Here is a 12,182-nt window from a genome sequence, read left to right as displayed (position 1 = left end):
TGCTTGGGGCCGGGCCGGGGGAGGGGGCTGCGGCTGCGGCCGGCCGGGCTGACTCGTGCGTGGTGCTTGCAGGCCGGCCCGCGTGAGCGTGCTGCACGACGCCGTGGGCTGCCGGACCTTCGAGCTGCTGCCGGCCGCCACCGTGCGCGACGTGAAGGCGCTGATCGCGGCGGAGACCGGCTTCCCGCGGGCCCAGCAGCGACTGCAGTGCGGCGGCAGGGAGGTGAGTGAGCCGCGCTGGGGCCGCCCTCGGCCTGCCCTGCTCGGGGGCTTAAAAAAAAACCCTGGGCCGGGAAAGAGAGAGAGAGAAACCGCTTGAAAGGACAGACCACGCCCTCCCTCCCTTTTACGAGCTGCCTGGCGTGAGAAGCGGCCCCAGACCTGGCTGGCTCCTGCCCCCCCGGCAAAGCCCCAGAGCAGGAGTGGCGGCGTGAACCCCCGTGTGGACATGTGCACCGGAATGAAGAGACGCCCCTTGACCTGAAGTGCCGTGTCCCCCCTCTTCCCCTCCCCCCACTAGCCACGTCCTCTCTTTTGGAGGGCCCTGCACCCGGTTTGCAGGGATTTTTTCATGCTCCTGAATCTAGCGCCGGAGCGCACCTTGCAGGGGTTGCACTTGTTTTTGTGCCTATCGTAAGCTGCTCGATACTAAGATGACCCTGAATTTAAGCCCACCCCCCCATAATTAGTTTCTGTGTGCAGAAAATGTCATTTTTAAAAATACTTTCCCACGTGTAAGATCTAATTGTGGATGGTCGTGTTTAATTCATCCCTCCGGCCACAGGTGGAGTGTGGAGTCCAAGCAGCTTGCGCCTGTCTCCTGCGACCTCTGCTCCCTGCCTGCCCTCCCAGCCTCCCTGCTGCCTCTGCTCCTCTCCTCCCCGCAGCCTCTGCTCCATGCCAGCAGGCTCTGATCATGGCTTTGGCCTGGGGGCCTGAGCACAGCCCCTGCCTGGCGCCATAGCAACCATGTGGGCTGTGCACCACTGCTGCAGGGCTGGGCTGTACTCAGTGCGCCAGGATGCAGCATGCGCTGAGCCTGGTGGCATGGAGCAAAGGTAAGGGGGGCAGGAGAGGGTCAGAAAGGGGAGCAGAGGCTGCATTGCAGGGGGACGGGAAGAAGAGGCTGCAGGGAGGAGATGGCAGGGTGCAGAGGCAGCCTTGGGGGTGGTACAGGCAGCAGCTGCCGCTAGTGCCCCAACCCTGGGTAGGGGCTGGAGCCCCAGCCACGGCAGTCCCCTGCCCCTCATCCCTCCACAACACCCTTGTACTGGATTCTAAGCTGAGGGGCTTGCCTCCCATGTTAAATGGTGGTAGAGGGGGAATCTCATCTTAAAATCAAGTAAATATGGGAAATAATATAGGGCTAACTGCCTTAGTGTATTAATAAGGCATCTAGTTTCTCTTTAACTAGAGACAAATGTGTGTTGCGTGAGCTGTGAGGAGGTACCACTCTTAACTCTACGCCCCCTTTTCAAAATCCTATATCCACCCATGCCTTTTGGTGCTTTATTGTAACTCAGCAGCTGCAGCCCAAGCTTAAAAGTGAAAAAAAAAAAGTGTGATTCCACCCCAGGCCTCTGAGCTGTGTGTTTCAACCCCTTTATTGTCATGTGCCAATGAAATAGTTATGGATTTCTCTCACTTCCTGTTCAGTGCTTCCAGTGTTAATCATTTCTCTATGAAGAAGACAGTTCAACAGACTGACTTGCATGTTTATAGTTTTTTTTTAAGACTTTATGTTTGGACAGAGGGAATCCTTGAATGTTCTAGCTGTAGACAAGCCACTCCAGTATACCACCGTTTATTTTCTTGTCCGGATCACTTGAGTTTACCCTCAGGCCTCCTCCCCTTCTGTTTTGTGGTATACCCACAGGAATGAGGTGTCTGCATGCCACCCTCTGAAATTCAGCAGGAAGCTAAGACTATGAGCAACACTGACTGGCATTGAACTGTCTCTCTTGGTTGGAAACCCTTAGTCACTCAAAGATGCTTGAATATGAAACTAAAGTAATTTGAGAATAAAAACGGAGTTCTTTTCTTCTCAGTGCAGTTCTTAACTTCGCAACCTTTCCAATTCTAGTTTTTTTTGGGGCAGATTGTCCTACTCTTGCATGCACTGTACAGAGAGAATGCTGTGCTGCAAACGTCTTTTAAAAATTATAGTTTGCTGTATTTATAGATGGTAGATAATATAGTTGAAATGAGTTTGTGAGGGGTAGTTGTGGTGATCAAGAAACCATAGGTAAACCTCACCCTGTGACTGAACTGCAGCCATTCAGGGGTGAGGTTTTTGAAGCTTCTACTTCTCTGAGGTGAATCATGTTTTTTCATTTCTACACTTGGTCTTGGGCTACAGTGTGCTGGGCTACAATAAAAACCAAAAGGTTTCAGACTGTCTTGCACCAGGTATCTAAGCCTCTCATGTTTGGATTCACCTTACCTCGACTTTGTCTGTTTCCTTCAGAGGGGAAATTCTCACTCCCTGGGCTTTTTTAAGCCTCGAGAATGCAAAAACAATGCCATGAGCCCTAAAGGGAACTTGGAGCCAGATCATCAAATGTTTTTGCATGTTCTTGAAGTGTGTGTAGGGAAATTCTTATCAGGATCCTCTCCAACTGGATGTATTTGTTGACAATATGTGCAAATGGTAAGCAACGCAATAATCCAGTCAAGTTAAAGGTTTCATAACTTGTTACAGTAGCCAACCAAAAATAGGCTGCACCCACTTTTGCATGTGAATGGTGTTTTTGAATTTAATAGAAATATATTGGATATAATGTTAGTTATGTACTTGAGTATTTGAAAATTGGGGACAAAGTAGATTTACTATGGAGAAAAATCTAAGGCCTATTACTCTGTTGTAATCATCTCAGTCACTACATCCTATAATGGCAGTTACGAAATCCTTAATTCATGTAATATGTGCTACATTGATGCTACACAGTGCTGATTTTTTTTAAAATCAGTGTTATATAGTACTAAGTCATGGACACCTTTCAAAAGCCTATTACAATTACCCTCTTACCGCTATTAACTGTGTAAAGGCACAAATGGCTTAGGAAGTACATAGGATTGGAAGGGGCTTCTCAGGCCATCTGGTCCTTCTGTTTTCACTTAACTTACCAAAGATACCTAAAAACCATCTGCCTTATCTTCCTTCTTGGCTTTTTCAAATATTGACCCAATATTAGCACTCTTCCAGGCTTCTGGAATATCAGGGACATTCTAGGATTGATTACAAATAAAACCTAATTGCAATCAAATTCTAATAGTAGAAAGTGATTTTTCTAGTGACAGTTAGGGCCTAACCGTACATGAGTTCAGAAGTTTGCCTGTGCAAAACCTGGATATAAATTACCACATTTTTCAGGTATTTTACTATGATTTGCTTTTTGCTGCAAGATGTACTTTTTCATACAGTATTATAGTCTCATTAATTGCTCCATTGCAGTATTGCTTATTTCATGTCAACTTGAAATTACACAACATGTATTTTTTTTTATAGAGCTTATAAGGCATACATCTCAAATATATATAATTTCTTTGTAAACCTATTCCTAAGCATGCTAATTATTTTGTTAATAATTTGTTTCTTGTATGGTACTTGGTACTTTCTGAATATAATTGAAAGAGCAGTCTATAATCACCATGATTCCTTAAGGCTTTAAGGCTTTAAAACATTTCATAGAAGCATTTTACATTTCAGTCATTATTGGTTCACAGTCATTTACTGGTCCTGTTACAGATATCAAGTCTGTGTTCTATGAGGTGTGTTAGATAGACCACCATGTAAAAGTGGGTATGTAAAATATATGTTATCTGCATTTTTAGAGTAAGAAGTACTGGACATTATTCAGACAAATTATTAGAATCAGAACTGGAGAACTAGGAGAAAAATAGAAAATGTGTATGACCATAGCTCCCATTGCTGTCAAATTGTTATGTCCATGTACGGAAGAGAATAATTTTGCACAGTAAGTAACCAAAAAAATTATTCTCTGGAAAATGTCTTACCTATATTGTGCACAATTGAAATGGTCAGAATTGGTATATTTAGGTTTGATACTAGAAAAGTTTGAGAAGCTTTTAGACCTAGTCTCTAGATTTGAATATCTAAACATTACTTAGCTTTAAAAAATGACTTGAGAAAAGCTGTTATATGGTGATAATACAGGAGAATGTGCATCATCACAATGTTTCCTTTTTCTCTTTCAGTTATCTGATTGTATCAAGGTTGGGGACCTCCAGAATGTGCAAAATCATATTTTTCTAATGCTTCAGTCAAAAGGCTTAAAAGGAGGAGGTATACAGAATAATTGTTTCTTTTCTTATATTTTAAAGATTGGGAAATATTTTGATTAATTTTTCTGAAACATTTGAATGTGAATAATAGTCATTTTTGTGGTGTGCAAGTAAAGAAGTATTCCCTCAGTTTCTAATTTCTGGGATTGTATTCCAAGAGAATCTGAGATTCAGTGGAAGCAGACATTTGGAATGGTGTGTATGGTAAAATCACTATATCTGATCTTACATTATTTTGAAAGTCTAGCCGCAGATATACTAGCAGTGCTTTGTGAGACCTGTCAAACTCACTTTGCTCAACGGTCAAGAAAGATGCTTTGTCCCAAATGAAGCAACTTGAAGATTTGCAGATATAAATTATGCTGTTGGAATAATGTATTTTACATGGGACAATATGTATTGAAGTATGAAATGTATACAATACATAAAATATAACTGATAGACTACTCGTGGAAATCCTTTTCTTTTCCTTCTCACTAGTTTTGTTTATTTACTGCAAAATTGTAAGTATTAAAGTCATTATGATGCCTTGAAGTCACATTCAGGAAGTTTTAACTCAAGTCTGCAATATTGACTTAGTTGCTATAATTAAAAGAATTTTATTTCAAAATAATTTTAACTATATGGTACTGCTAAAGCATGAAATGTATTTATTGCATGACAAAGTCATAATATTAAAACTAGTAGGAAGATGGAGTACTAGATTTTTGAACACTTCAAATAGAACAGCCTTTTTCATCTACATATTTTGTTACAAACAGCGTTTTTTGGCACAGATTGGTTTATTGGTTGATGATCTAGTGACAGACAGAGATTGGATGTTCATGTTAATTACATCAGTGATAAGTTCTTGTTCACTTGCCAGTAGATCCTGGGGAGAGTCTATAAAATTGCTCTTCTGTGGTACTGTTCTTTCCTCTTGGAGATTAAAGGACAGCTTTAGCCAGGACTTAAAATAGGTGGAGAAGTGAATGCCTCTTTAATGAGTCACCTCCCAGTCGCACTACTACCATGTGCACCCCATAGGCTGATACATGTGGTAGGGACTGGGCTTACATTCACTGGGGAGAGGTTGATTTATTTTTTCCTCATCTCTCTCTCTTTCATTCTTGTACTGGTTCCTGACTGTCTCACCAGTATTTGCATTTTTGTGTCAGGATGTGTATTAGACTTCTCTCTTTCGGAGTCAAATTTGTAGGAGGATTTGGTGTGCTTTTGATTTTGGATGGTGTGAAAAATTGGGTATGGCATGTGGTGCTACAGTGCCATGGTGAAACACGTGAATAGGTATGAAACCATGAAAAGGAGAATGGCTAATAGTGGTGTGGCCATGACTACTTAAACCAGTGTCTTTGTCCCCATGGCAGAAGAATGGGGATCGGCTTGATGTCTCTATGAACCTGAGGACACAGTTGTGGAGTTCTGCAGCTTTTTTACCCTGTTGTTCAATGTGTATTATGGGTTCATCAGGAGAGTTATTGAAGAGCTGCGTCCTCTAGGACTTTTGGGCCTTGTCTGCAGCAGTAAGTTTATGATCCCTGATGGTTATGCCCTCAAGCAAGCAGCGGTGCTCTGAGCCGACTGCTTTCTAACCTAGAAGCAGTGCTTCTCTCTCTCTGTAAGGACCTTGGGATGGACTAATTGGCACTGTCAGTCAGCAGGGCTAGCTGGTCAGCCCCAGATCTAATGAGCCCACATTGGCAGCTACATTGCTTCTGGTTTAGGGGACAGCCTTCCTGGAGCAGTGCAGCATGCCTGAAGGTCTTGCCTCTAGAGGTGTGTTTACTTGTAGATCTGACTTGAGGAAGCTAATGGTATGTGGTTGTTTTTCTTGCATGTAAACTTGCCAGTGCTATTAAATGTCTGGCCTAGTATCTTGGGTAGATTTCTGATGTGTATGAGAAACAGGTGATCAAAGCTCAATTTAAAATAAAATTGATGCTGGGGAAAGTATGGTGAGAATATTTTTTTGATTTAAGGCTTGACACTGGTGACTTTATTGTGCCATCTGGAGTTGGTGTTGGATCTTCAGCTCTTCTGAGATGATCATATGATATCAGTGTCTATAATTATTTTTATGATATGCATCTGGCCATAAGGTTTTGACAGCTTGCTTTGCATGTGGACTGCATCTCTGTGATCCATGCCTTAGTTCAAAACAAGTAATCTGATTTGTGACAATGTGGGGCTGTGATTTACATCAATTCAGGTACACTGCAAAGTGCAGTGATGCTTCTGGTGTTACATGGCAACAGTGTGTGACAGCCAAGCTCCATGATATATGCAGGCTTCTCATCCATTTTTCAGTTGAATGCAAGGTATTGACTTTTCACTGATGAAGCTTCAGGGTCTTGAGACCACTGGGCAGACTGCTGTTTTTCTCTTTTTGAATGCCATACCATGACTGTGACAATCAGAGTTGGTGTTTGAGTTAGATCCCTCTACTAACTAAGAGGATTGAGAGGATTTTCTGATGCAGAGCTTTCTAGAGTTACCTAAGCCTAGGTTTGATTATTACTTTGCGCTCTTACAGTGACTGCCCACTTGCTTTGTCGAGTTAACTTCAGTGAGACTATCTATCACATCAGTTCTGTGATGATATTAATTGTAACGGATACCTGCTCTTAAGTGTTGTTTCCCACTAAAGCTCCTCAAATTTGGTGTTGTAAAGCTCTTGGTTCCAAAAGGAATATTTTATGTTGGCCCTGCAGTGTATTGTCTGCATTTCTCAGTGCTCTGACCACTGGTTTCTTTTGGACTTTAGGTTGCTGGGGCTACAAAATATCTTTTTGTCAATCTTTTTCATTTTCAGCTGGAATATTTCAAGCTAAATGGTCAGTCCTTGAACAAGCACAAAGTATCAGAATTTTGTATAAAAGGATTAAGCATGAAGCGTATCTGTAGTTTATTGTGGGGTGGGAGCTTCTTATAGTACCTAGCAATGATTAAGTGAATTAAAAAAAATAACGAGCAACATAAAACAAAAAATAAATTCAGCAATTAAATAACACCTGGCTTTTTAAAATACTTTTAGGTCGTTTTGGGCAAACAACTCCGCCACTTGTTGATTTTCTTAAAGATATTTTAAGAAGATATCCAGAAGGAGGACAAATTCTTAAGGTATAAAATAAGTTGTATTTACGTATTTTAATGACGTAGGAATTTTCTTTTAGTTGAAAGAAATACATACTTATTTACATTTTTGTGAACAGAGTGTGGTGAGTTGCAGCTGCTCATTTTTTATTAGTATATGGCACATCTTCTTGCTCATCACAAATTACTTGGTTCTTTTATTTGTACTGTGCATTTTATAGAGAAATCAGGGTTTTTTAAATTGATTATTCTGTCTAATAATGGTTCCCCAGTGATTAATGAAACCAGAAGGTAAATGCAATGAACTTCATGTGAGCAAGCGATTTGAAGTTTAATGTTTTATTATTTGATAAAGGATCTGAGACGGGGCAAGCTCAGGGCCGAGTCTAAAGTCGGCCCGCTCACCTGTCTATGGGGTAGCCCCCAGTCTCACCTGCCATGATTTTGCTGTTCACATAACTGGTGATATAATGCGGGAGGCTGCCCATTCTTTGCCCTGATGCCAGGGGGTGCTATCCATGGCTCCGTACTGCCCCTACACCATGGCCCATGCCTCACAGATGGTATCCAGTATGTCACTGTGCTCCAGGCCTAAAGCCAGGCCAACTTAGTCCATAGGCAGGTCTCACTCACACACTCAAACTGCCTCCCTCTCACTGGGACCTCTTGCATTCCACCCTCTCTCACAGGGTCACTTGCCAGCTGCACAATACTGTGCCCCCTTCTCTCTGCCCTGCTCCCTTGAGTGGTCCCATAGGCTATCAGGATCATCTGAGTCACACCTCAGGTGGTGACATGCAGTCCTTTGGGTCTCTCCCATGACCCTCACCTGGGTAGTGGCCAGCTGATTAGTGGAACAGAGGGCTAATTCTGCTCTAGCCCCTCACTGGGCTTCTCACGCCCTGCATCTTGATTACATGGGGGTTGGTCAATGTGCTGCCCATCTGGCCCTCCCACAGCCCTACCTGCAACAAACCCATGCTGGGTATCCCTCAGGATATTGCCTTCAGCTAGTCTGTTAAGGATGCCCTCTTTGATAATCTTTTCCAAGACCTTCCCCAGGATAGAGGTCAAGCTGATGGGCTTGTAGATTGCCGGATCTACTTTGCTCCCTTTCTTGAAGATAGGCACGACGTTGGCCCTCTTCCAGTCTTCGGGCACTTCACCAGAGCGCCAAGACTTCTCAAAGATCTGTGCCAGGGGCTGAGTTATGATGCTTGCCAGCTCCTTGAATACCCTTGGGTGTAACCTGTCTGGGCCAGCTGACTTGAAGGTGCCAGCCTGTCAAGGGGTTCCTTCATGAGGTCAGCTTCAATGGAGGGCAAAGAATCTCCCTCACCCAGCCTCCCTGACCCACAGTAGGCAGGGTGTCCCATGGGACTGGTGGAAAAACAGATGCAAAGTACCCATTTAGCAAATATGCTTTTTCATGGGCATCGGTTGTCAGTTGCCTCATCTAGTTTAGCAGGGGTCCAATGTTTCCCTTGCTTTTCCTCTGGCTCCCTACATATCTAAAAAGGACTTTTTATTGTCCTTGATATTTGTAGCTAGCTGGAGTTCCATCTCAGCTTTGGCTTTCCTGATTTGCTTTGTGCAGGCCTGGACCAGAGCAGAATATTCCTCCTTGGTGGTGGTTCCAGTCCTCCATCCTTTGTAGGTCTTCCTTTTAAGATGCAGGAGATCCGCCAGTGCCCTAGAGAGCCAAGGGGGCTGCTGTGCCCTTTTGCTGTCTTTACTTCGAGACGGGATGGACTTTGCTTGCGCATCCAGGATTGCTCCCTTGAGGAACGACTACTCATCCTGAACTCCCCCCTCCTTTGGGTTGTGGCCCTTTAGGGCCTCTCTGACAAGCCTCCTTAGCTTGTCAAAGTCAGCTTTCCTGAAGTTGAGGACTTCTGTATTACTGAGTGACTGACTGGTTCTTTGGGTAGATCTGATGTCTTTTATTAGACCAACTAAAAGTATGTTTTTTTTATGAATTTTACTATTTGACTAACACAGAAGTTAGTTGGCGCACTTCTGCATAGTTGTGTTATCATTTGGAAGGTTTATTAGTTTATTTTTTTTGTTAAATCTAATATTATTGGATTCATTGAACCATTTCCTTCATTTTTATTGGCTACTCCTCTCTTAAGCAAGCTATTTCTTGTCACTTTGATGCATGAGTTTATTACATTAGCACCACTGTTTATTACATAAGCACTTCAGAGTTGGGATACTGGGCAAAATCAAGGTGGTCTCCTTAGACCTTTTTGACTTAGGTTTTGGCATGCCCCCAAATTAGGCTCCTAGCTCAAGGAAGGTCTCTCAAAGGGAGAGGGAAAACAAACAAAGGAGATTAACCAAGTGGGTGCTTGACACTGACAGTTTTTGTTTTTTCATTGTTGTTGCTGGGTTTCAGATATTCAGACCCTGTTAGAAAGAAAGGGCAGTTTATAACTGAACTAAAGCTTTTTTTTTTTTTTTCTTTTTTTGTCTCTAGATTTAATAGGGCATCACAACATTGGTACACTTTTTGAAGGTTTTCTTCACCATATGGAACTAGAAATATCTGGGTTGTTCGGTTTTTTTGTTTGTTTGTTTTTTTTAGATGAAATTATGAAGAAATGGGTATGATCTGAGTTTTGTAGGTTGTACATTATTCTGCATGTAGTGCCTCAGGGTTGCTCCTACAAGGAGGCCATGCTAGAGCAGATAGTGGCACTCTGTATATTACTGGGAGCACTATCTGTGGAAAGGGTAATGGATACTATTCTCTTCAAAGTTAGTTGTTGCTCCCAGGTTTTAGAGGGTATTGCTGCAGAATATGATGTACTCCATGCCACTGACATACTTTAAAGGGCCTAAATAAATACCTTACCTGTGCTTAAAAAACTGTCCTAGAAGAGATACTTGCTTCACCCCATTTTGTGACTTATAGGAAGAACTTAGCCCTATAGCTATGATTATCCATCAGTGTACATTTCATTACTTCTGCCTACCATGTTTATCTGGTTTCTGATAGTTTAGGTAAATTACGTTTACTGCAGAAATTCGTCCTTTCATTTAAGCACATGGTAGAAAATAGCTTGTTGAAAATAATTTGAAATGGTTATACTTTTAAACAGTTACTTATATTTTCTGCTTTCAAGTGTGGAAACCGTGACTGAAACGGGCATAATATCATTGGTGTTTATTTTATTGTCAGGAACTGATTCAAAATGCAGAAGATGCTGGTGCCACAGAGGTTCGGTTTTTATATGATGAAACTCAATATGGAACAGAATCTCTCTGGTCAAAGGACATGGCACCATACCAGGGTAAGTACCTCATTTTAGATAATGATGGGTTTTATTCTCTAATATATGTGTATGAGCTCCATTGGCTCCATGGTCTGCTGTCTGTACTCTTTGGGAAGCTAGTTAAATTTATACACTCATCATAGAATTTGTCTTTGAGACAAATATTCAAATATAGGTATTGTGTACAAATCAGGGAATTGTGGACCAGTAACAGCCTATGTGTACAAAAAGAGAAAAAAGCTTGGTAAGGATCTATAATCTTAGCATCTCAGGTCATTATTTTTCTAGAGCTTGCAAATTAAGTAGGTTTAATGGGAATTTTTTAATAAAAGTCATCCAGGAGAAATCCCATGGTGCTGAAGTGGTAATATTGGTACTTTCCTAGTAATCCAGCATGGGAAGTACTAGACTGAATATTGGAGCTTGCTTAATGAAATCTAAGAAATGTGAGTAGTTGCCTCTACAAAGGAAAGTAACCTTTAAAGAATTTGTAATTTTTTTTCTAGAGAAGCTGATGATTTCATTTTTAAGCACTTATTTGATAAACTATCAAATAAGTATGTATGTGTATATGTGTATGTATATGTCTCTGTATATTGAGTAAGGAAGAAAGACATGGCACAAACACCAAACTGGTTTATACTATGTGTGTGTGTGTGTGTGTGTATAGTATAAACCAGTTTTGTGTTTGTGTCATGTCTTTCTTCCTTACTCAATTTTTAAGCTGCCCAACAGAGGCTCAGGGTGGCCTAAATAGGAGTAACTTACAAAACAGAAAAATGCTCCTAGTACAGGAGCAAAGCATAAAACAGAAACTGTAAACAATATTGTTCCTTCGCTTTGTTTATTAAGTTCCTGCCTGAATAGGAGGGTCTTATAGTGCTTCTGAAAGATGTTCAGATTTGGGCTCTGGCAGCTTTCAAGAAGGAGGGAGTTTCAGAATTGAGGGGCAACTACTGAGAATAACCTCTGATACTTAGCAATGATATCTTTCTGGCTGTTAGTTTAGGAATTTATTGGGTTTTTTTGTTTCTTTGATAAGTAGTCCAAGTGGAATTAGATAGTGTTTTTCTGTGGGCTGGGTATGGTGAAGGGAGGGCACTTTAAGTAAATAAGGACTGTGGAAGAGTTTGATTGATTGTCATCTTGGTAAAGGGCAGAGTTTGGGAAGCTTGATGCGAGTGAAAAGATGGGTACATTGTACTTTAAATTTAGAAATAGTTTATTTTTGTCTTTTTAGATCAGTAGTTCGCAGTCTTTTTCATACAGGGACCCTTTTGTTAAGATTGATGTCTTGTCCCAACCCACACCCCCCTACCCCTGCCAGTGCCCAGCCCACAGTCCTCTGCTCTACCTTCTGAGCCCTGCTGGTGACCCTCACTCCCGAACCACAGCCTGCTGGTGCCCCTCCCCCCAGGTGCTACAGCTCCCTGCCCCCTGGGCCATGCCAGTGCCCCTTCTCCTGATCTGCAGTCCCCTGTGCCACCCCCCCCCCCCCCCCCC

General features: G+C 42.2%; 1 protein-coding gene across 2 annotated transcripts in view; it reads left to right on the top strand.

Annotated features, from left to right (window-relative positions):
- The window catches only part of SACS (sacsin molecular chaperone), a 95,563-nt gene that overhangs the window by 41,182 nt on the left and 42,199 nt on the right, over positions 1-12,182 (top strand). For both annotated transcript variants that reach the window (XM_019524396.1, XM_019524395.1), the window contains 4 exons: positions 73-223; positions 4,219-4,306; positions 7,340-7,425; positions 10,586-10,697. In XM_019524396.1, the coding sequence (XP_019379941.1) occupies positions 73-223; positions 4,219-4,306; positions 7,340-7,425; positions 10,586-10,697 (437 nt within the window). The remainder of the gene's footprint in view (positions 1-72; positions 224-4,218; positions 4,307-7,339; positions 7,426-10,585; positions 10,698-12,182) is intronic.

Source organism: Gavialis gangeticus, unplaced genomic scaffold (genome assembly GCF_001723915.1).
Source record: "Gavialis gangeticus isolate Ggan-Ray unplaced genomic scaffold, GavGan_comp1, whole genome shotgun sequence".
Lineage (NCBI taxonomy): Eukaryota > Metazoa > Chordata > Crocodylia > Gavialidae > Gavialis > Gavialis gangeticus.
The sequence above is the reverse complement of the archived record's forward strand: the minus strand, read 5'-3'. Positions and strand labels throughout refer to the sequence as shown.